The 25,371-nt window shown below is 36.2% G+C and overlaps 1 protein-coding gene across 2 annotated transcripts in view; it reads right to left on the bottom strand.

The window, feature by feature from the left end:
- Positions 1-3,249: 3,249 nt before the first annotated feature.
- The window catches only part of CASD1 (CAS1 domain containing 1), a 67,954-nt gene continuing 45,832 nt past the window's right edge, over positions 3,250-25,371 (bottom strand). For both annotated transcript variants that reach the window (XM_059933858.1, XM_059933859.1), the window contains 4 exons: positions 23,076-23,216; positions 22,478-22,555; positions 20,448-20,540; positions 3,250-4,726 (listed from right to left, as the gene is read on the bottom strand). In XM_059933858.1, coding sequence (XP_059789841.1) covers positions 4,460-4,726; positions 20,448-20,540; positions 22,478-22,555; positions 23,076-23,216 — 579 coding nt within the window. In that variant the 3' untranslated portion in view covers positions 3,250-4,459. The remainder of the gene's footprint in view (positions 4,727-20,447; positions 20,541-22,477; positions 22,556-23,075; positions 23,217-25,371) is intronic.

Raw genomic sequence — 25,371 nt, 5'->3', positions numbered from 1 at the left:
TGACTCTGGAGTTACAGTCTTACTGAAGGGAATGGAAGAAATGACAACATAATGGCACCAGGTAACTAATGCTAGAATAGTTTAAAAGAAGATAAAGTATTGGTGTCACAGAAAAGGTGGAGTTTAAATTCTATGTTAAAGAAGTTGGATCTAGGTAGATGAAGAGTGGGAACAAAGGAATAGTATATTTGGGGGACAGTAAGATTGGTCTGGCTGGAATTCATATTAAAAAGACATAAACATGGAGAACTTTTACCATCTGCTAAATTCTAGTTTATTATTTTGGAAGTGGAGATTAAAAGAATTAAATAATCCATCTGTGGTAGCTATAGAATTAAAAAAATTTTAAGTTTTATGATCCTTTTAAGTGATTTTCATTATTAAAAAATTCTCTCAAATGTCTTCTATATAATAGGACCACTAGGTATTAGTGAAGTAAATGCTAATACAATCAGCTGAATTTAAAAATATCATAATAGTTACTTTTAAGGATGAAGATTTTGCCTGCACATGACAAACACTTCTAGGTAAGCATAAATTTCCTTTTAAAATGTTGATCTACCCCCTTTTTATGCTTTGGAATGGTATTTTAAAAAGTATTTTGTAAATAATTGTGTACAGTATCATGTCAACTGCAAACAGTGACAGTTTTACTTCTTTTTTAATTTGGATCCCTTTTGTTTCTTCTTCTCTGATTGCTGTGGCTAGAACTTCCAGAACTATGTTGAATAAAAGTGACAAGAGTGAACATCCTTGTTTTGTTCCTGATCTTAGAGGGAATGCTTTCAGCTTTTCACCACTGAGTATGATGTTAGCTGTGGGTTTGTCATATATGGCCTTTATTATGTTGAGGTAGGTTCCCTTCATGCCCACTTTCTGGAGAGTTTTTATCATGAATGGGTGTTGAATTTTCTCAAAAGCTTTTTCTGCATCTATTGAGATGATCATATGGCTTTTATTCTTCAATTTGTTAATGTGGTATATCACATTGATTTGCATATACCGAAGAATCCTTGCATGCCTGGGGTAAATCCCACTTGATCCTGGTTTATGATCCCTTTACTATGTTCTTGGATTTGGTTTGCTAGTATTTTGTTGAGGATTTTTGTTTCTATGTTCATCAGTGATACTGGCCTGTAATTTTTTTTTTTGTGGTGTGTTTGTCTGGTTTTGGTATCAGGGTGATAGTGGCCTCGTAGAATGAGCTTGGGAGTGTTCCTTTCCCTGTAATTTCCGGGAAGTTTCAGAAGGATAGGTGTTAACTCTTCTCTAAATGTTTGCTAGAATTCGCCTGTGAAGCCATCTGGTCCTGGACTTTTGTTTGTTGGAAGTTTTTTAATCACAGAAATTTAAGTCTATTTCTTAATCTATTAGATGTATTATAGTTCATAATATATTCAACTCTACTTTTGGAAAATAGTCTCATTTATACTACCTTATGGATCTTTTATGGAAGTTTTATAATTCTAATTCATATAATACAAGATGCTAGGAGGGATTTCATTAAAAGACTAATACGGATTTAAACGTGCTTTTCAAGCATGAGTATCTTAATATTTAGGATTTTTGAAGTTGTCAAGATCAGTTCTGCAGGAAACTACCCAAGTTGTTGTTGCTGTTTTAATCAAGGGAAGCTGTTAGGTTGAGCCCTATGAAACTGCCATTTCTGTAGGTCAAATTGATAGCATATTAGCGATTTAATACAGTTCAACATAAAAATTCCAACTTGGCTCTCAAGTTTACTAGATTGTCCCTCCCCCTCTTATCAATGTAAAGGGGGAGAGGCATTCTCGTAGAAATTGCATGTTCTTTGACAAACTGTTTTTATTGAGTCTGTTTTATGAAGGTTCTGCCCTAGGTCCTATGGTTTATTTGTTTAGGCTTAATAGTTGATATACATATTTTTACAAGCTAGTAAAAAATATACATAATCAAACACAGACATGCTTATCATTAAAGTTAATTTTACCAAGCTTAAAAGCTTCCTATGCTTACTAACTTTTGAAATAATATTCACCCATCTTTAAAATTTTAACTGGTCAACTTATCTTACAATGGAATGGTAGGATATAAATGTTATCTTATACCAGCACCTAAAGTAAATAATAGGATCCAGTTCATAGGTACAGAAAATGGTTTTAGGTGAAGGCTCTGAATTTTTAATGCTATGTTGGCTGTCCATAAAAATGGGATGGTTTGACAAGGGAAACGGGGAAGGACTGGGGTAGACTGAGTCAAGCAAGTACCTTTTGGGGCCAGATGACAGATTTTTCAACATGATTTATATTATAGAAAATTTGAGTTTTAGAGAACCTGTGGTTTTATCTAAATTTTAGCATATCTAAATATTCTGTTAAACATCTTTTTTCTGAAGAATGGTATGATTGAATAATGCAAATAATCACTATGTGAGTCAATGCAGAAAAAATATTAAAACATACCATAGATGCTATCATTGTGGTAACTTATACCACAATAACCTCTTATCCAGAAAGACTCATTAAGAAAATCAAATATAAATAGAACGTATTTTAATGACAAATGCATATTTTAATTTTAATTTTTATGTGCCACTGTTTTATTTTATACATATAAATTAAATGAGAACACGTGATAAAGAAATAGGGCTTACCAGTTCCAGGAAAAAACTTTTCACTTGGCTATCACTATTAGAAGACATAAGTACTTCAATAACACAAATAATGGTCATCTTTCTTTTTCAATTGTTTCATCAGGAGGAATCTTTCTCAGATGATAAAACTTACAAGCTAAATTAAAATGCACTCTACTCATTGGCAAGCCACACCAGCAAGAATAATGTGATCACAGTACTTGGAAGTTTTTGATTTATAACTATACTATTCTCTACTTATAAGCCTGCAGTCTAGGAGGCAGAGCAATGAATCATTACAATTGTCTATCTGGGAAATGTCAAAAGATTAAGTAAGGGCAGAAGAAGAGAGGAAAAAGAAAGACCACACATCTGTTTGAGAAATATTCCTCAATTAATGGAAATATATCACTAGCACATAAATCCAGTGCTAAAGAAATAAATTTAGAAAATCTTTAAGTAACATTACTAATAAAACAATGTTTTAACTCATGGGCAGATTATCCTCTGAAGCACTGATAACGAAATTATTCTTTAACTATCACAGTGACTTACCCATATATGCTAAGAGATTGAAAAAGTAAATTTAAGCTGAGGAAATGAATTAGACATTTGAACCAATCATTAAGGGATCCAGCTTTAAAAAAAAACATAGTTTAATTGATACTTTACAATACAAAAATAAGCATCCACAGAATGTTTATTTACTGTTTAAATTACTCCATATTTTCATATACCATGAACAAAAAATATTTTACCCCATACACAGTAACAGCAAACAAGTGCAATCTTTCAAACATTAAAATTTATAATCAAATCTGTACAACAGATAAATAAATTTATACCTCTAACAATTAGCTTGTAACAAAACCAAAAACATACACTGCCCAAGGTCACCGGTTTACTTAAAATTCTACTTATGGTTATACGTCTCAAACATAACTTGAATCTTTACTACACTGCACAAGTTTAGATTGATAAATATTTTTTTAAAAATAGGAGGGAGTAATAGGAAATACCAAAATGGTTATAAAGAGCTTCCAAACATTGGAAATAATATACAAAATTAATTAGATGGGGGAAAGCATATTCAATGGATCCACAGGGTAACTGGTATTACACTGGTATAGCTTAAAGAAAGGAAACAGGTGAATGTTTGGACTAGAAAGAAAATTTGGCCTTTTTATAAAAAGCTACAACAGTATCAATGACAAAACCCCGTCATGGAGCCTAGAACAACTTTGAGACAAAGTGTACAAAGATTTTAGGCTTATATACCTGAAAACCATAGTTAGGAAGAAAACTCATGTCAGGAAACATAACAATCAGAACATGAACACAGAAGACATACTGTTTGTCATTCCACATCATTGCACATGTAAGAAAACAATACTGCAGTCTTTCTTGAGTAAGAAAGTTTTCAACGAAATAGGAAGTTCCATGATGAATATAGGTGCATACAATTTTATTACCACAAATTTAGTAAATATCAAAACACTCAGTGGTGTCACTAAGCTAATTATCTGTATTTTTTACTGGAAAGGTAATTATTTCCCTGCCTTCATATGTTAACTTAAAATCACTTATAAAAGGAAATACAGATCCAGTAGAAAAGACTTTTCACATGCAGTCCTATACAATGCACTCTGCTTCATCAATTTTCTTCAGTATTTCACATCGTATATGTACATTTCCAAAATATACAACCACACATGTTCAACAGATGTCACTGAGCTATCTTCTTGTCACACAAATTTTTATTTACATATACATTTGTATCTTCAGATAGATGCTGTTCTCCTCCAGGTAGACACAAAGTTAATCTGAAGAGTTTAAGGTTTTAGTATCCTAATGTCTTGATTTATCTTGAACAGATGATAAGATGAGGAGTCCACAAAAAAATGCAGCTATACATGCCAATCTTTTCAACAGAGATGAGTTATCTTTAGGAATAATAATCTGTGCAAGATCATTAGTGATCTGAGAAATTTCATGTGCCACACAAACAAATATGAAAGTGCTGACAATGATGTTGAGCATAGGGTTTCCAGGTATGAGTACCAAGATACCCCTTGTGTCTGCTGCCAGCCATATGTGATACTGGCAAATAAATAGCTGAAAGGAAAAATATGTCAAGTTAGATATGTTCAGAGGGTCCATAAATATATTACAGATTTTCCTAATTTAAACATATGATAGCATAATTATGTCAGGAGGCTTTTCCAAAACCATTTAATTATGTTTCACTGTTGGCCTTAAAGTCTATTGGCAGTCTAGTGTCCAGAACTCCTAATTGCTGAAGCACTGCTTCAAAGTCCCCAAGAAATGAACCACAGGAACCTTCTAACTTTAAAAACATTTCTTTGTCAGCTGTCTTCTATATCATGCAATGATATATGGACTTTTGTATTCAGACTCCAAATAAAGAATTACTGTGTGTGTGTGTGTGTGTGTGTATACACGTCTGTACTGCATATGTATATCTGTCAATATACTTATGTATATGTATATATGAGTGGGAAATGGCATGTTTTTTAAGATGTCCTCGTGTTTGTTCTGCACCAGACAAATGTCTTGAATTGCATTTCAATGTTTCAATAGTGTATTTCAACTTCTATGTGAGTATACATATTAGAGGACACAATTACTACTTTTGATTGTGATTACAAATGTGGTTCTACCATCACATTGCTTCAAAATATCAAAGATTAGGAAAATGCTTAAGCTACTTCAACAAATATCAACATGATGAAGAATGCTAAATTCTATACAATCTCTCTGTTAAAGGAGACTTAAAAAATAGGACATTCAGAGACAAGATGGCAGAGCAGAAGGACCTTGCTCTCAGGAAAACATCAAAATCACAACAAACTGCTGAACAACTATCAATTAAAAAAAAGACTGGAATCTTCCAAAAAAAGATATTCTGTATCCAAAGACATAAAGAAGAAACCATGAGATAGTAGGAGGGGCGCTCTCATGATATAATCAAGTCCCATACCACCTGGGTGGGAGAACCAAAAACTGGAGAATAATTATATCACAGAAGTTTTCCCACAAGAGTGAGAGCTCTGAGCTCCACACCATGCCTAGGGGTTCAGCATCAGGAGGAGGAGTACCCACAGCAATTGACTTTGAAGGCCAGTGGGGCTCGACTGCAGGAGCTCCACAGGATTGGGGGAAACAGAGACTTCACTCTTGGAGGGCGCACACCAGGACACAGGGCAAAAGCAGAGACTCCACAGGAGCCTGGGCCAGAATTACCTGCTGGTCTTGGAAGGTCTCCTGTGGGGGGGGGGAGGGGCGTGGAGGCTCTCGCTGGGGTCATAAAAGCTGGTGGCAGGCATAGTGGGGACCTACGTGAACTTTGGCTAGAGGCAGACATCTTGGGTCCTTTGACTGAGACCTGGTCGCAGCCAACTGCCTATAAGCTCCAGGGCTGGGACACCTCAAGCCAAAAATCAAAAGGGCAGGAACACAGACCCAGCCACCAGCAGCCAGGCTGCCTAAAGACTTCTTGAGCCCACAGCCACCTCTAGACATGCCCCTTGACATGGCCCTGCCCACAAGAGGGCCAAGACCCGGCTCCACCCACCAAGGGAAGGCACTGGCCCCGCCCCCCCCCAGAAAGCCTGCACAAGCATCTAGACTGGACTAACACACCAGAGGGGAGACACCAGAAGCAAGAAAACTATGATCCAGCAGCCTGTGGAACTGAGTCCGAAAACAGGTCAGAACTACCCTGGGACAAGCTGGTCCCTGGCCCTTGGGTGACGAGAGGGGAGTGTACTGCTGGGACATACAGGACATCCCCTATAGAGGGCCACTTCTCCAAGGTCAAGAAACATAACTAAACTACAACATATATAAAAACACAAATAGAAAATTAAAATGAGATGGCAAAGGAATATGTTCCAGATGAAGGAACAAGATAAAAATCCCAGAACAACAACTAAGTGAAGTAGCAATAACCAATCTACCCAAGAAAGAGTTCAGAGTAATAATGGTAAAGACGATCCAAGAACTTGGGAAAAGAATGATGTACAGAGTGAGAAGTTACAAGAAGTTTTTAGCAAAGAGTTAGAACGTATAAAGAACAACCAAACAGAATCAAAGAATACAATAACTGCAATGAAAAATACACTAGAAGGAATCAATAGTAGAATAAATGAGGCAGAGGAACGAATCAGTGAACTGGAAGACAGAGTGGTGGAAATCATTGCCATGGAACAAAATAAAGAAGAAAGAATAAAATGAGTACAGTTTAAGAAACCTCTGGGACAATGTCAAACACACCAACATTTGCATTAGAGGGGTCCCAGAAGAAGAGGGAGAGAAAGGACCTGAGATAATACTTGAAGAGATAATAGCTGAAAACTTCCCAAACATGGGAAAGGAAACAGTCACCCAAGTCCAGGAAATTCACAGACCCATACAGGATTAACCCAAGGAGGAACATGCTGAGACAATAGTAATCAAATTGACAAAAATTAAAGATAATGAAAAAATATTAAAAAAAAAAAAGGAAAAAGCAACAAATAACATAAAAGGGAATCCCCGCAGGAGTATCAGCTGATTTTTCAGCAGAAACTCTGTAGGCCAGAAGGGAGTGGCACAATATAAAGTGATGAAAGGGAAAAACCTACAATGAAAAATACTCTACCAAGCAAGGCCCTCATTCAGATTAGATGGAGAAATCAAAAGCTCTACAGACAAGCATAACTAAAAGAATTCAGCACCACCAAACCAGCTTTACAACAAATGCTAAAGGAACTTCTCTAGGCAGAAAAGGCCACAACTAAAACAAGAACATTATGAAATGGGAAAGCTCAGCAGTAAAGGCAAACATACAGGAAACATAGGAAATCATCTACACACGAACATGATATCTAAACCAGTAACTGTGAGAGGAGGAAACTACAGGAAAGTAATGCAGGATCCTTGAAATGCATTTGATATTAAGATATCAGAAACTTAAAACAATCATGTATAGACATGTATAGACAGGTATATCAAAACCTCATGGTAACCACAAACCAAAAAGCCATAATAGATATACACACAAATAAGAAAAAGAAATCCAAACATAACACTATAAAAATAGTCATCAAATCACAAGAGAACAAATGAGGAAAGGAAGAAAAAAGACCTACAAAAACAAATCCAAAACAACAAACATAATGGCAATAAGGACATACATACTGATAATTACCTTAAATGTAAGCAGAGTAATTGCTCCAAACAAAGACATAGATTGGCTGAATGGATACAAACACAAGACCAGTATATATGCTGTCTACAAGAGACCCATGTCAGACCTAGAGACACATACAACTGAAAGTGAGGGGATGGAAAAAGGTATTCCATACAAATGGGAATCAAAAGAAAGATGAAGTAGCAATACTCATATCAGACAAAACAGACTTTAAAATAAAGACTGTTACAAGAGACAAAGAAGGACACTACAGAATGATCAAGGGATCAATCCAAGAAGAAGATAGAACAACTGTAAATACGTATGCACCCAACACAGGAGCACCTCAATATACAAGGCAAATGTTAACAGACATAAAAGGAGAAATTGACAGTAACACAATAATAGTGGGAGACTTTAACACCCCACTTACATCAATGGACAGATCATCCAGACAGAAAATCAATAAGGAAACACAGGCCTTAAATGACACATTAGCCCAGAAGGACTTAAATGCTATTTATAGAGTGTTCCAATTGAAAGAGCAGTAGAATATACATTCTTTTCAAGTGCACATGGAGCATTCTCCAGCATAGATCACATGCTGGACCACAAGCAAGCCTGGGTAAATTTACGAAAATTGAAATCATATCAAGCATCTTTTCTGACCACAACACTATGATATTAGAAATCAATTACAGGAAAAAAGCTGTAAAAAACACAAACATGTGGAGGCTAAACAATATGGTACTAAACAACCAATGGATCACTGAAGAAATCAAAGAGGAAATAAATACCTAGAGGCAAATGAAAAATGAAACACAACAATCCAAAACCTATGGGAGGCAGAAAAAGCAGTTCTAAGAGGGAAGTTTATAGGAATACAATCTTAGCTCAGGAAACAAGAAAAATCTCAAACAACCTAACTTTACACTTGAAGCAACTAGAGAAAGAACAAAACAAAACCCAAAGTTAGAAGAAAGAAAGAAATCATAAAGATCAGAGCAGAAATAAATGAAATAGAGATGAAGAAAACAATAGAAAAAAATCAATGAAACTAAAAGCTGGTTCTTTAAAAAGATAAACAAAATTGATAAACCTTTAGCTAGACTCATCAAGAAAAAAGGGAGAGGGCTCAAATCCATAAAATTAGAAATGAGAAAGGAGAAGTTACAACGGACATCACAGAAATACAAAAGATCAGAAGAGACTACTACAAATAACTATATGCCAATAAAATGGACGACCTAGAAGAAATGGACAAATTCTTAGAAAGGTACAATTTCCTAAAACTGAACCAGGAAGAAATGGAAAATATGAACAGACCAATCACAAGCACTGAAATTGAAACTGATTCAAAAACTCTCAACAAACAAAAGTCCAGGGCCAGGTGGCTTCACAGAATTCTAGCAAACATTTAGAGAAGAGTTAACACCTATCCTTCTGAAACTATTCCAAAAAATTGCAGAGGAAGGAACACTTCCAAACTCATTCTATGAGGCTACCATCACCCTGATACCAAAACCAGACAGATACCACAAAAAAGAAAATTACAGGCCAACACAAGTGATGAACAAAGAAAAAAATACTCAACAAAATACTACCAAATCAAATCCAACAATACATTTAAAAGGATCACAGAATCATGATCAGGTTGGGATTTAGCTCAGGGAGGCGAGGAGTCTTTGATATCCGTAAATCAATCAGTGTGATACACCACATTAACAAATTGAAAAATAAAAACCATATGATCATCTCAATAAGTGCAGAAACAGCTTTTGATAAAATTCACCATCCATTTATGATTAAAAACTCTCCAGAAAGGGGGCATAGAGGGAATCTACCTCAACATAATAAAGGCCATATATGACAAACCCACAGCTAACATCATTCGCAAAGGTGAAAAGTTGAAAGCATTTCCTGTAAGATCAGAAACAATAAAAGGATGTCCACTATCAGCACTTTTATTCAACATAGTTTTGGACATTCTAGCCATGGCAATGAGAAGAAAAAGAAATAAAGGGATCCAAATTGGTAAAGAAGTAAAGCTGTCCCTGTTTGGAGAGGACATGATAGTATATATAGAAAATGCTAAAGATGCTACCAGAAAACTACTAGAGCTCATCCATGAATTCAGTAAAGTTGCAGGATACAAAATTAATACACAGAAATCTCTTGCATTCCTATGCTCTAACAACAAAAGATCAGAAAGAGAAATTAAGGAAACTATCCCATTTACTACTGCAACAAAAAGAATAAAATACCTAGGAATAAACCAACCTAGGGAGGCAAAACATCTGTATTTTGAAAACTATAAGATGCTGATGAAAGAAATCGAAGATGACACACACAGATAGAAAGAAATACTGTGTTCTTGGATTAGAAGAATATTGTTAAAATGCCTATACTACCCAAGGTAATCTAGATTCGATGCAATACCTATCAAGTTACCAATGGCATTTTTTGCAAATCTAGAACAAAAAAATGTTAAAATTTGTATGGAAACACAAAGGACCCCGAATAGCCAAAGCAATCTTGAGAAAGAAAATGGAGCTGGAGGAATCAGGATCCCTGACTTCAGACTATACTACAATGCTACAGTCATCAAAACAATATGGTACTGGCACAAAAACAGAAATATAGATCAATGGAACAGGATAAAAATCCCAGAAATAAACCCACACACCTATGGCAAATTAATCTACAACAAAGGAGGCAAGAATATACAATGGAGAAAAGACAGTCTCTTCAATAAGTGGTGCTGGGAAAACTGGACAGCTACATGTAAAAGAATGAAATTAAAACGTTCTCTAACATCATATACAAAAACAAACCCAAATGGATTAAAGACCTAAATGTAAGACCGGATACTATAAAATTCTTAGTGGAAAATATAGGCAGGACACTGTTTGACATATATCACAGCAAGATCTTTTTGGATCTGTCTCCTAGAGTAATGGAAGTAATTACTGAATTAAATAAATGCTTTTGCACAGCAAAGGAAACCATACACCAAACGAAAAGACAACCTGCAGAATTGGAGAAAATATTTGCAAACAATGTGACTGACAAGGGATTAATCTCCAAAATATACAGCCAGCTCATACAGCTCAATATCAAAAAACAAAGAATGACTTCCCTAACATGGGAAAGGAAACAGTCACCCAAGTCCAGGAAGCGCAGAGTCCCATACAGGATAAACCCAAGGGGGAACACTCCAAGACAAATATTAATCAAAGTAACAAATATTAAATACAAAGAAAAAATATTAAAAGCAACAAAGGAAAAGCAATAAATAATATACAAGGGCATCCCTATAAGGTTATCAGCTGATTTTTTGGCAGAAACCCTGCAGGCCAGAAGGGAGTGGCATGATATATTTAACATGATGAAAGGGAAAAACCAACAACCAAGAACACTCTACCTAGCAAGGCCCTCATTCAGATTTGACAGAGAAATTGAAAGCTTTACGGACAAGCAAAAGCTAAGAGAATTCAGCATCACCAGACCAGCTTTACAACAAATGCTAAAGGAGCTTCTCAAGGCAGGAAACATAAGAGAAGAGAAAAAATGAGAAAGGGAAGAAAAAAGACCAATAAAAACAAACCCAAAACAATTAAGAAAATGGAAATAGGAATGTACATATCAATATCAATAATTACCTTAAATGTAAATGGATTAAATGCTCCAACCAAAAGACGTAGAGTGGTGGAATGCTTACAAAAACAAGACCCATATATATGCTATCTACAAGAGACCCACTTCAGACCTAAGGACACATATAGACTGAAAGTAAGGGGATGGAAAAAGATATGCAAATGGAAATCAAAAGAAAGCTGGAGTAGCAATACTCATATCAAAGTAGACTTTAAAGACAGTTACAAGAGACAAGGAAGGACACTACATAATGATCAAGGGATCAAGCCAAGAAGAAGATAGAACAATTCTAAATATATATGTACCCAATATAGGACCCCTCAATATGTAAGGCAAATGCTATCAGCCATAAACGGGGAAAACGACAGTAACACAATAATAGTGGGGGACTTTAACACCCCACTCACACCAATGGACAGACTATCCAAACAGAAAATTAATAAGGAAATACAAACCTTAAATAACATGTTAGACCAGATAAATGTAATTGATATTTATAGAACATTCCATCCGAAAGCAGCAGAATACACTTCCTTCTCAAGTGCTCATGGAACATTCTCCAGGATAGATCATATGCTGGGTCACAAATCAAGCCTTGATAAATTTAAGAAAACTGAACTCATATCAAGCACCTTTTCTGACCACACCGCTATGAAATTAGAAATCAGTTATAGGAAAAAAACTGTAAAAAACACGAACACATGGAGGCTAAAGAATGTTACTAAATAACCAATGGATCACTGAAGAAACCAAAGAGGAAATCAAAAAATACCTAAAGACAAATGAGAATGGAAACAAGATGATCCAAAACCTATGGGATGCAGCAGTTCTAAGAGGGACGTTTACAGCAATACAGTCTTACCTCAAGAATCAAGAAAAATCTCCAACAACCTAACCTTACACCTAAAGCAATCAGAGAAAGAAGAACAAACAAAACCCAAAGTTAGTAGAAGGAAAGAAATCATAAAGATCAGAGCAGAAATAAATGAAATAGAGACAAAGAAAACAATAGCAAAAATCAATGAAAGTAAAAGCTGGTTCTTTGAGAAGATAAACAAAATTGATAAACTTTTAGCCAGACTCATCAAGAAAAAACGGGAGAGTACTCAAATCAATAAAATTGGAAATGAAAAAGGAGAAATGACAACAGACACCACAGAAATACAAAGGATCATAAGAGACTACTAAAAGCAACTATACATCAATAAAATGGACAACCTAGAAGAGATGGAAAAATTATTATAAAGGTACAACCTTCCAAGACTGAACCAGGAAGAAATAGAAAATATGAACAAACCAATCACAAGCACTGAAAATGTAACTGTGATTAAAAATCTTCCAACAAACAGAAGTCCAGGACCAGATGGCTTCACAGAATTCTAGCAAACATTTAGAGAAGACTGAATATCTATCCTTCTAAAACTCTTCCAAAAAATCACAGAGGAAGGTACACTCCCAAGCTCACTCTGTGAGGCCACCATCACCCTGATACCAAAACCAGAAAAAGATATCACAAAAAGAGAAAATTACAGGCCAATATCACTGATGAACGTAGACACAAAAATCCTCAACAAGATACTAGGAAACAGAATGCAACAACATGTTAAAAGGATCATACACCATGATCAAGTGGGATTTATCCCAGGGATGCAAAGACTTTTCAATATCTGCAAGTCAGTGTGATACACCACAGCAACAAACTTAGGAATAAAAACCATATGATCATCTCAATAGATGCAGAAAAAGCTTCTGACAAAATTTAACACTGATTTATGATAAAAACTCTACAGAAAGTCAGCATAGAGGGAACCTACCTCAACATAATAAAGGCCACATATGACAAACCCACAGCCAACATCATTCTCAATGGTGAAAAACTGAAAGAATTTCCTCTAAGATCAGGAATAAGACAAGGATGTCCACTCTCACCACTATTACGCAACATAGTTTTGGAAGTCCTAGCTATGGCAATCAGAAGAAAAAGAAATAAAAGGAATCCAAATTGGAAAAGAAGTAAAACTGTCACTGTTTGCAGATGACATGATACTATACATAGAAAAACCTAAAGATGCTACCAGAAAACTACTAGAGCTCATCAATAAATCTGGTAAAGTTGCAGGATGCAAAATTAATACACAGAAATCTCTTGCATTCCTATACACTAACAATGAAAGATCATAAAGAGAAATCAAGGAAACAATCCCATTTACCACTGCATCAAAAAGAATAAAATATCTAGAAATAAACCTACCCAAGGAGGTAAAAGATCTGTACTTCGAAAACTCTAAGATACTGATGAAAGAAATCAAAGATGACACAAACAGATGGAGAGATATACCATATTCTTGGATTGGAAGAATAGATATTGTGAAAATGACTATACTACCCAAAGCAATCTACAGATTCAATGCAATCCCTATCAAATTACCAATGGCATTTTTCACAGAATTAGAACAAATTTTACAATTTGTATGGAAACACAAAAGAACCCAAATAGCCAAAGCAATCTTGAAAAAGAAAAATGGAACTGGAGGAATCAGGGTCTGTGACTTCAGACTATACTACAAAGCTACAGTAATCAAAACGGTATGATAGGGCTTCCCTGGTGGCGCAGTGGTTAAGAATCCGCCTGCCAATGCAGGGGACATGGGTTTGAGCCCTGGTCCAGGAAGATCCCACATGCTGCAGAGCAACTAAGCCCGTGTGCCACAACTACTGAGCCTGCGTGCCACAACTATTGAAGCACGTGCACCTAGAGCCTGTGCTCTGCAACAAGAGAAGACACCACAACAAGAAGCTGATGCACCGCAACAAAGAGTGGCCCCTGCTCGCCACAACTAGAGAAAGCCCATATGCAGCAACAAAGACACATTGCAGCCAAAAAAAAAAAAAGTCCCATAAAAAAACCAGTATGATAGTGGCACAAAAACAGAAAAATAGATCAATGGAACAGGATCGACAGTCCAGAGATAAACCCACGTACCTACGGTCACCTAATCTATGACAAAGGAGGCAAGAATATACAGTGGAGAAAAGAGAGCCTCTTCAATAAGTGGTTCTGGGAAAACGGAATGGCTACATGTAAAAGAATGAAATTAGAACACTCTCTAACACCATACACAAAAATAAACTCAAAACAGATTAAAGACCTAAATGTAAGACCAGATACTATAAAACTCTTAGGGGAGAACACTCTTTGACATAATTGCAGCAAAGATCTTTTTTGACCCACCTCCTAGAGTAATGAAAATAAAAACAAAAATAAACAAATGGGACCTAATGAAACTTAAATGCTTTTGCACAGCAAAGGAAACCATAAACAAAATAAAAAGACAACTGACAGAATGGGAGAAAATATTTGTAAATGAAGCAACCAACAAGGGATTAATCTCCAAAATATACAAACAGCTCATGGAGCTCAATATCAAAAAAATGAACAATCCAATCAAAAAATGGGCAGAAGATCTAAATACACATTTCTCCAAAAAATACATACAGATGGCTAAAAAGCGCATGAAAAGATGCTCAACATCACTCATTATTAAAGAAATGGAAATCAAAACTACAATGAGGTATCACCTCACAATGGTCAGAATGACCATCATCAAAAAATCTATAAACAATAAATGCTTGGAAAGGGTGTAGAGAAAAGGGAACCCTCCTACACTGTTGGTGGGAATGTAAACTGGTACAGCTACTATGGAGAACAGTATGAAGGTTCCTTAAAAATCTAAAAGGAGGGCTACCATATGATCCAGCAATCTCACTCCTGGGCATATATCTGCAGAAAACTGTAATTCAAAAAGATACATGCACCCCAAGGTTCACTGCAGCAGTATTTAGAACAGGCAGGACATGGAAGCAACCTAAATGTCCATCAACAGAGGAATGGATAAAGAAGATGTGGTACATATATACAATGGAATATTACTCAGCCATGAAAAAGAATGAAATAATGCCACTTGCTGCAACATGGATGGACCTAGAGACTGTCATACAGAGTGAAGTAAGTCAGAAAGAGAAAGACAAATATCATATGATATCGCTTATATGTGGAATCTAAAAAAAAGGGTACAAATGAACTTAATCTACAAAACAGAAATAGAGTTACAGATGTAGAAAACAAACTTATAGTTACCAGGGGCAAGGGAGGCGTAGGGATAAATTGCAAGATTGGTGTTGACATACACACACTACTATATATAAAATAGATAGGTGATAAGGACCTACTGTATAGCACAGGAAACTCTACTCAATACTCTGTAATGGTCTATATGGAAAAAGAATCTAAAAAAGAGTGGATATATGTATATGTATAACTGATTCACTTTGCTGTACCCCTGAAACTAACACAACACTGTAAATCAAATATACTCCAATAAAAATAAAAAACACACCCATAAACGACCCAATGAAAAAATGGGAAGAAGATCTAAATAGATGTTTCTCCAAAGAAGACTTACAGATGGCCAAAAAGCACATGAAAAGATGCTTAACATCACAATTAGAGAAATGCAAATCAAAACTACAATGAGGTAGACCTGGGGAGAGGACTGGGGTTGGCTGTACAGAGACAGCCGGAAGGGGCTGGAGTGTGGTACGGCTGCAGTAGTGGGTGTTTGAGGAAGATGCTTGGGCCTGCCATAGAAACAAAGGGCTATTGTTAAGTGGTGTGTGAAGGATGGGGCCACCATAGCAGCTCATGTGCTGGCCTTTGCCTCACCTCATTGGCCTCCAGGAGAGCGTGTCTCAGCCGCCGCTGCCTTGGCAGGCTCCCACACCAACCGCCACCTTGGCAGGCCCTGGGAGGAGATGTCATTGTGTTGCCCACATGCAGAGGTGGGGCTGAAACCACAGCTGAGCCCCAGGGGCCATGCAACTTAGGAAGCAGGGCTGAAATCTCTCCCCATGGCTGTGTGAGCCATGGATTTACACCTCTGCCACCGGCTTTGTAAATTCAGTGCCTGCGGGACATCTGAACAGATAACAGGTGCCCTGTGGCTGGGAGGTATCTGGCCTTAGCAGCTGTGGGCTTTGTGTGTGTGTGTGTGTGTGTGTGTGTGTGTGTGAGGGTTTGGCCGGGCCAGGGTGTGAACTGCCTCCATAGCTCCCACAGTGGATTCAGATGTGCGAGTACTGTGGCCCTGGGACCTGACTTCACTCAATCTGCACTGGTGGCCTTGTGAAAACAACACCTGTGGGACACCAGGGCTGATTGATGGTATTCCCAGCATTGAGGAGGGGCCAAGGGCAGCAGCAACAACAGTTTACTCTGTGAGCCCGCACAGTAGGTGAAAGGTGACACAACAGAGCACATTCACTGGTGAACAGCTCCAGCGGCTGCAGAGGAAAACTCAGTGGCTCCTCTCCCAGTGGGAGTGCTCCAATACTGACTATCTTGCACTGTAGCTCAGAAATGCAGGTCAGAAAAGGATCTGGGCGCTTCTACTCCCAACAACTAGGGAGTAGACCTTGTCCCAAACAGGGCTGTAGCAACCACAGAGCAAAGAGGAGGCCCACTCAATATCCAGTGCAGGCTCTGGTCACCACAACATCAGTCACACCTCCTATCAAAGGGATAATGGCCAGCATACACTGAGGAAAGAGACAGCAGGCATCCATACTGAAAAGAGCCCTTGGACCAAAAAATATTAAACCCATGCAGGCTACACAGGGATGTTCCCACATAAAAATAGCCCTCCAAGACCAGAGCAGATAATTGTTTCTCCTAAACTCATAGAGCAAGAGAAATATAAGTAAAATGAAGAAGCAGAGGAACCACTCCCAATTAAAAGATCAAGAGAATTCCCCTGAAAGAACAAGCAATAAAATAGACCTCTTCAGTTAAATAGACACTGAGTTCAAAAACGAGATAATGAAAATACTGAAGGAATTAAGAAAGGCTCTCAACAGAAATGCAGATTACTGTAAAAAGGAATTAGAAACTAAAAGGAGGAGCCAAGAAAAATTAGAAAATTCATTTGCAGAGACAAAAGCTGAACTAAAGGCAATGAAGAGCAGAATGAGTAATGCAGAAGAATGAATAAAGATCTGGAAGAGAGAATAATGGAAATCACCCAATTAGAACAACAGACAGAAAGCCAAATGAAAAAAAATGAAAGCAATGTAAGAGACCTATGGGATAATATAAAGCATGCCAATCCACACATAATAGGGATCCCAGAAGGAGAAGAAAGAGAAAAGGGGATTGAAAACGTATTTGTATTGAATGTATTCTGAAAATTTTCAGAAATTATGGCTGAAAATTTTCAGAAATTATGGCTGAAAATTTCCCAAACGTAAAGAAGGAAGCAGATATCCAGGTACAGGAAGCACAAAGAGTCCCAAACAAGATAAACCCAAACAGACCTACACCAAGACATATAATTAAAACGGCAAAAGTTAAAGATAAAGAGAGGATTCTAAAGGCAGTAAGAGAAAAACAAAGAGTTAATTACAAGGGAACACCCAAAAGGCTGTCAGCTGATTTCTCTGCAGAAATGTTGCAGGCCAGAGGGAGTGGCAAGGTATATTCAAAGTCCTGAAAGGGAAAAATCTGCAACCTAGGATACTCTGCCCAGCAAGATCATCATTTAGAATAAAAAGAGAGATAAAGAATTTCTCAGACAAGCAAAGACTAAAAGAATACAGCAATACTATACCTATCCTAAAGGAAATATTGAAAGGTCTTCTCTAAATAGAAAAGAAGTAAGAATCTGTAGGAAAGAAATAATCACAATTGGAAAGTAAATCTCTTAAATAAGCCTGGACACAGATTAAAAAAAGAAATTAAAAAATTTCTGAGAAAGCAATGATAACCACAATGAGCAGCAAAAGGATGAACATGAAGATGTAAAAGAGGACGTCAGAATCATAACATATGGTGGAGGACAGTAAGAAAATGTAGACTTTTTTTTTATAATGTGTTTGAGCCTATATGACTACCTGTCTAAAGCAAGTAGATACAGGAAGGGGTTAACATACTTGAGAAACAGGACAATGGCAAATCAAAAACATACAACAGATTCACAAAAAACAAAAAGAAGAGAACATAAGTATAATACAAAAGAAAACCATCAAACCACAAAAGGAAAAAGAAAAAGTAAAAGAAAGGGACAAAGAAGAAACATAAAACCAACAAGAAAACAAAGCTTAAAATGGCAATAAATATGTATCTATCAATAATTACCTTAAATGTTAATGGACTAAATGCTCTAATCAAGACACAGAGTGGCAGATTGGATAAAAAAAGAAGAGCCTACAATATGCTGTCTACAAGAGACCCACTCTAGGGCAAAGGACACTCATAGATTGAAAGTGAGGGGATGCAAAAAGATATTTCACGCAAACAGAAATGAGAAGAGAGCAGGGGTCGCAATACTCATATGAGACAAAATAGGCTTTAAAACAAAGGACATAAAGAAAGATAAAGAAGGACACCATATAATGATAAAAGGATCAATACAAGGAGAGGATATTACACTTGTCAACATATATGCACCCAATATAGGAGCACTCAAATACATAAAACAAATACTAACAGACATAAAGGGAGAAATCGAAGGGAATACAATAATAGTAGGAGACTTTAACACCCCACGCATATCAACGGACAGATCTTCGAGACAAAAAATCAATAAGGCAACAGAGATCCTAAATGATACGACAGAACAGTTAGACTTAATTGATATTTTCAGGACATTACATCCCAAAAAAGCAGACTACACATTCTTTTTGAGTGCTCATATGATCCTGCAATCCCACTCCTCAGCCTATATCTGCAGAAAACCAGAGAAGATACATCCACCCCAAAGTTCATTGCAGCACTGTTTACAATAGCTAAGACATGGAAGCAACCTAAATGTCCGTTGACAGGTGAATGGATAAGAAGATGCGGGGGGTGTGTGTGTGTGTGTGTGTGTATGTATGTATAGTGGAATATTAGTCATAAAAAAGGATGAAATAATGCCATATGCAGCAACATGGATGGACCTAGAGATTATTATACTAAGTGAAGTAAGCCAGACAGAGAAAGACAAGTATCATGTATCACTTATATGTGGAATCTTAAAAAAAAAAAGAACTTATTTCTAAAACAGAAAGAGACTCACAGATATAGAAAACAAACTTATGGTTACCAAAAGGGAAAGGGGGTGGAGTGATAAATTAGGAGGTTGGGATTAACACATTACTATATATAAAATAGATAACCAACAAGGACCTACTAAATAGCACAAGAAGCTATACTAAATATTTTGTAATAACCTATAAGGGAAGAGAATCTGAAAAAGAATATGTGTGTGTCTGTGTGTGTGTATAACAATCGCAGAGAAATTTTCCCCATTTTAAAGACAACTTAATAAATATTATAACTCTAAAATGTATCTTTTATGATTATAGTATGAATTCTACTGTTTTAAAATGTTCTATTTCAAATAATAAAACTCAGAATACTCAGAATGTATTTCATAACCTACTTTAAACTGATTCTGTAGATAATTTCATATTAGGTATTGCACACAAAATAATGAATTTAAAAATTTTCCCCAAACTTCCAATCATAAGAGTGAATTTTTTTATAAGCATCAATAAACTAAATTCCAGTAATATTTTAATTATGAATGAACAAATCAAAATCCTCTCAACTTGATTTCATTTATGTCTATTTACAAATTTCATATCTATTTCATTTTTTTCTCTTCTGATCTCAGCATCTTGTTGTACTTGAAAGCTTAAGACAATGTAAAGAATATTTGAAAGTCATCTATGTCTAGCCATTTAAATAAGGCTTTAAATAATGTAATGTCTAGCCATTACATTCTATAATACTGCTGTTGAAGTTCTAAATTTCTTCCCTATAATTTCATAAATAACAGCTTTGGTTGAAAAAAAATGTCAGACTTACACACCTATATACTCATTCACATACACACCTGCATATAACACTTGGTTGTGTAAGACAGACCAAAATATTAATGTACCAACCTCTAATGAAATTTTTCCAAACCAAGCAAAAAATGAACTGTAAACTGAACGGGCATATCCAGGGATATTCCTTATTAGGATGAAGGCTAAAATCTAAAGAAAAAACACAGAGGCAAATATTAATAATCTGCTTATTAAAAGAATTTTGCTTTCTTTCAAATAATAACTTTATTCTTTGTTATTGAACTTGATACATCGACACAATGGTTTTCTTCAACAGATAAATGGTTTTTTTCAAGTTATTTTTGATCCAGAGTCTACTCAAATTGGATTTCTCAGCATGTGGTCTGTATAATGCAAACAAGTGCAGGTTATACATAATACATGGCTGAACAGTTTTATTTTATGTATATTAGAAAAAATATAAACTCATCTTAAGGCCCTTTGTGTAGAAATAAATGATATATTTATGTAGCAAAATTTAATAAAATTCCATGATACAATTTTGCTTCTTCCATAAAGTATTTGCTTTTCTGGGAGCTGCCCACCCCCATCTTTTTGCTCTCTTCAAAAGTCTCCTTCTACTGGCAGCAACGTAAACGTGGGAAAAGAATAACTAAGGAAAGATGAGCATGTGAAGTGGAGTGACTAGGAGAAAAGGTGGTGAAGGCTCAGGAGTGCTTGTGTTAGTGTTACTCTATGTGCAGCTACTCCCTTCCTTAGCTCCCCTTATATTGTTCAGTATTAGTGCACTGTTAGTGGAACAACCCCCTTCCTTTCATGTCATTACAAAAATGACATCAGATACGATATACAAAGTGTTATATCTGGTTGTCTGCAGAAGTCATGAAAATGTTATATGAATACAGTACAATGTTTAAAATGTCATTATCAATCGTGTTTGGAGAGTCTGTCATATGCTTGGTTCTACTGACTATATAGAGGTTTAAGAGGGATAAAAGAGTTGCTTCATTGAAGAGAACTTAAAACCTAAAAGAAGATCCTCCAGAAATCCTCCCTGTTCCTCTTTGTTGAACTACTCATTTTTTAGGCCTCGGCTTAGACGTACTTTCTCCAAGAACCCTGCTCTGGTATCAAGATGGGTTAGGAAGAAACCCCATGTGTTTCCCAAGTACCCTGTACTTGACCATCACTACACTAATCACAATACCCTACGATTACCTGCAACCAGAGGTATCTCTGTAAAAGGTAAATCTGATTTGGGTTGCCCCTAGCCTCCGCCCACCTCCCAGGCACTGCGACATACTTCTCTTGACCCTGGGTCTCTGAGCTCTAGCCCCAACGGCCTTCATTAAGTTCCTTGAATGTGAATATGCTCTTTTCTACCACAGGGCCTAAGTTCTCGCTGCCTGCCTTCATTCCTCCATTCTCAGCTTAATTTTATGAGGGAAATCATCTCTGAACCCTAACTACCTTCACTCCAACTCCAACTAGGTCATATCCCGTATTATTTTCCCTTGTAGCATCATGTACTTCTATTTATAATTACATGGTGATTATATGATTACTATCTCTAACAGAAGAATATAGGCTCTGTGAGGGTAGGGACCATGTCTGATTTGGTCACCACTATATCCCCCAGCATAATATCTAGCACATAGTAAGTATCAAATATTTGTTAAATGAATTTTAAAAATTGTTAAATGAATGAATGAATGAATGTTTACCGATTCATATCTCTATTAGACTGTAAGTTCTGTGAGGGCAGAAGCTACATGTACTTTTTACATGTAGCATGGTTCTTAACACATAGTCATAGTTTTTCATGATCTTCTAAGTAAAAAAGTAAATGAAGAAATTTGAATAAATAAATGATGAAAAAGCAAACAGGAGAAAAGAATTAACATTTTCTAAGTGCTTATTAAGCGACAGACACTGATCATTTCCATACATTTAATAACCACCCTTTAAAAGAGATTTTAATATCTGTTACAGTAGAGGAAGGTAGGCCTTAGAAAGATTAAGTAATATACTACATTTAATAGAGTTTAATCTCAAATCTCGCTGCCTCTAAAGACTGTTCTTATCAAAAATTAAGAAGAAAAATTTCTCTAAATAAAGATAATTACCTGTACCACAGAAACAGATGGGTGGAGTTCATTGCACTCTGCTTTGTTTTTACAACTGCTAGCCCAGATGGAATAGGTCTAAAATAAAAAATATATGCATCAGTTCACAAAAATATATATGCCTTAAAGAGGCAGCACTCAACTTTAAAAATAGTTTTCTTTATTTATAACATTATACTTCATTATGCTATTAAAAAAGCTTCAGTAAAAACTGTCCACAGGTTTGCTCATCACTCTTTTTGGTGTGCTCGAATACCAGAAAGTAGAGAGAGGGGAGCATAAGTCTGTGATTTTCTGGAAATAGTGATCATAAGGCAGTGATGGCTCTTCCTGTCAAACACCTTATATTTTTTCCCAAACTTATTACAACTTTTAAAATTCCTATTTCACTGAGATCTCAGTTATTCTTCATATTTAACATATATATATATTTATATTCTCTTTAGAATTTATGTTCAATTAAAAAATAAGGAGAAAAAGAATTTCAAAAGTAAAGATTTTATTTATTAAAAACAAATGATTAAACTCCTATCTCTTAGAAGTTAATTTCCTGTACCATGGATTTTGGAAATTTAGAAAATTACATTTTGAAACTTACCAAGAAAGAAACTACTGAAATAAATAATAGAAAATTTGAAACTTTGTTCGAAAAAAGAGGTTCACCCTTTCCTTCAGAAAGTACTTGGCGCTTCTGTAAAGCCAGATAAATGAAAGCAAACAACATTCCATGAAAGACTACCTAAAAAATAAGGAGAGAAAACCTGTTTTAAACAGCTACTTTTCAACAAATAGCAAATGTAATTGGTAAAGGAGAACAATATGTATAAAAGTATGTAGGTAAAAAGCTTAAAGGTCCAAAGTTTCTATGAAGAGCTTAAACTTCAAGAAATGAAGTCAACGACTGTTGGAAACAATTTGCAATAGACAAGCAAACATCTCTTGCAATGACACAAGATAAGCTGGTTTACTCCAAGCAGTCTCAGCAGCAAGTGAAGAAATAAAGACAATTTATATATCTGGAGAAAACCATAACTCGAAAAGATACATGCACCCCAGCGTTCATTGCAGCATTATTTACAATAGCCAGGACATGGAAGCAACCATCAATGGGTGAATGGATAACAAAGATGTGGTACATATATGCTGTGGAATATTACTCAGCCATAAAAAAAGAACAAAATAATGCCATTTGCAGCAATATAGATGGACCTAGAGATTGTCACACTGAGTGAACTAAGTCAGACAGAGAAAGACAAATATCATATGATATCACTTATACATGGAATCTAAAAAAATGGTACAAATGAACTTATTTACACAACAGAAATAGAGTCACAGATATAGAAAACAAATTTATGGTTACCATGGGGGAAGGGAGGGAGGGATAAATTGGGAGATCGGGATTGACATATATACACTACTATATATAAAATAGATAACTGGTACTTCCCTGGTGGTGCAGTGGTTAAGAATCCACCTGCCAATGCAGGGGACACGGGTTCGAGCCCTGGTCCGGGAAGATCCCACATGCCATGGGGCAACTAAGCCCGTGCGCCACAACTACTGAGCTTGTGCTCTAGAGCCCGCGAGCCACAACTACTGAGCCCACACGCCACAACTACTGAAGCCCACGTGCCTAGAGCCCGTGCTCCGTAGCAAGAGAAGCCACCGCAATGAGAAGCCTGCACACCGCAACAAAGAGTAGCCCCCACTCGCCGCAACTAGAGAAAGCCTGCATGCAGCAATGAAGACCCAACGCAGCCAAAAATAAAATAAATAAATTTTAAAAAATAATAAAATAAAATTGATAACTAATAAGAACCTACTGTATAGCACAGGGAACTCTACTCAATACTCTGTAATGACCTATATGGGAAAAGAATCTAAAAAAGAGTGGATGTATGTATATGTATAACTGATTCACTTTGCTGTACAGCAGAAACTAACACAACATTGTAAACCAACTATACTTCAATAAAAATTAATTAAAAAATAAAAATAATGATAAAAACTATTCTGAAGACACATGATAAAATTTAAATGTATTCAACCAAGATAAAATATATTTTATATTGGTACTTCCAAGCAAATAAAACAGTAACATTACCAAGAGCATACTTTTAAAAAGCAGTATATGCACATAAGAATGAAAAAAAAAAGGTGGATTAGAAAGCACAATAGCTGTCTTTTTTTTTTTTTTATTAATTAATTTATTTATTTTTGGCCACATTGGGTCTTCATTGCAATGCGCAGGCTTTCTCTAGTTGCGGTGAGTGGGGGCTACTCTTCATTGCGGTGCGCGGGCTTCTCATTGTGGTGGCGTCTCGTTGCAGAGCACGGGCTCCAGGCACACGGGCTTCAGTAGTTGTGGCACACAGGCCTAGTTCCTCCGTGGCATGTGGGATCTTCCCAGACCAGGGATCGAAGCCATGTCCCCTGCACTGGCAGGCGGATTCTTAACCACTGCACTACCAGGGAAGTCCCAGCTTTCTTTTTTAAATAAACACTTAACATGAGCTATCATAGTAGACTGCTCTAATGAGAAAGTTGAGAATTTAAAATTATTTTATGGCAAGGCTTTAACAAAACTTTTTATTCACATATGGTTTTGAAATGCAATGTTCAATTAGAAAAATAAAGAGAAAAAGAATTTTAAAAGTAAATATTTTATTTATTAAGAATAATTGGAAAGTGCATAGGTATTAGAAACCAGGAATGGCACAGAAAAGGCACTAAGAAAATATTTGTTGAATGAAAAAAGGGAAGAGTAAAAAATGGAAGTTAAAGGGAAAGAGTGAAGAGGGGTAATTAATATTTATTCAGTGTCTATTATTTTCCAAATACTGTGCTAGATGTTTTACGTTTTCTTGGCCAATTAAATCCTAACCAGCCTT

The sequence above is a fragment of the Balaenoptera ricei genome, chromosome 9 (assembly GCF_028023285.1).
Source record: "Balaenoptera ricei isolate mBalRic1 chromosome 9, mBalRic1.hap2, whole genome shotgun sequence".
In the NCBI taxonomy this organism is placed as follows: Eukaryota; Metazoa; Chordata; class Mammalia; order Artiodactyla; family Balaenopteridae; genus Balaenoptera; species Balaenoptera ricei.
The sequence above is the reverse complement of the archived record's forward strand: the minus strand, read 5'-3'. Positions and strand labels throughout refer to the sequence as shown.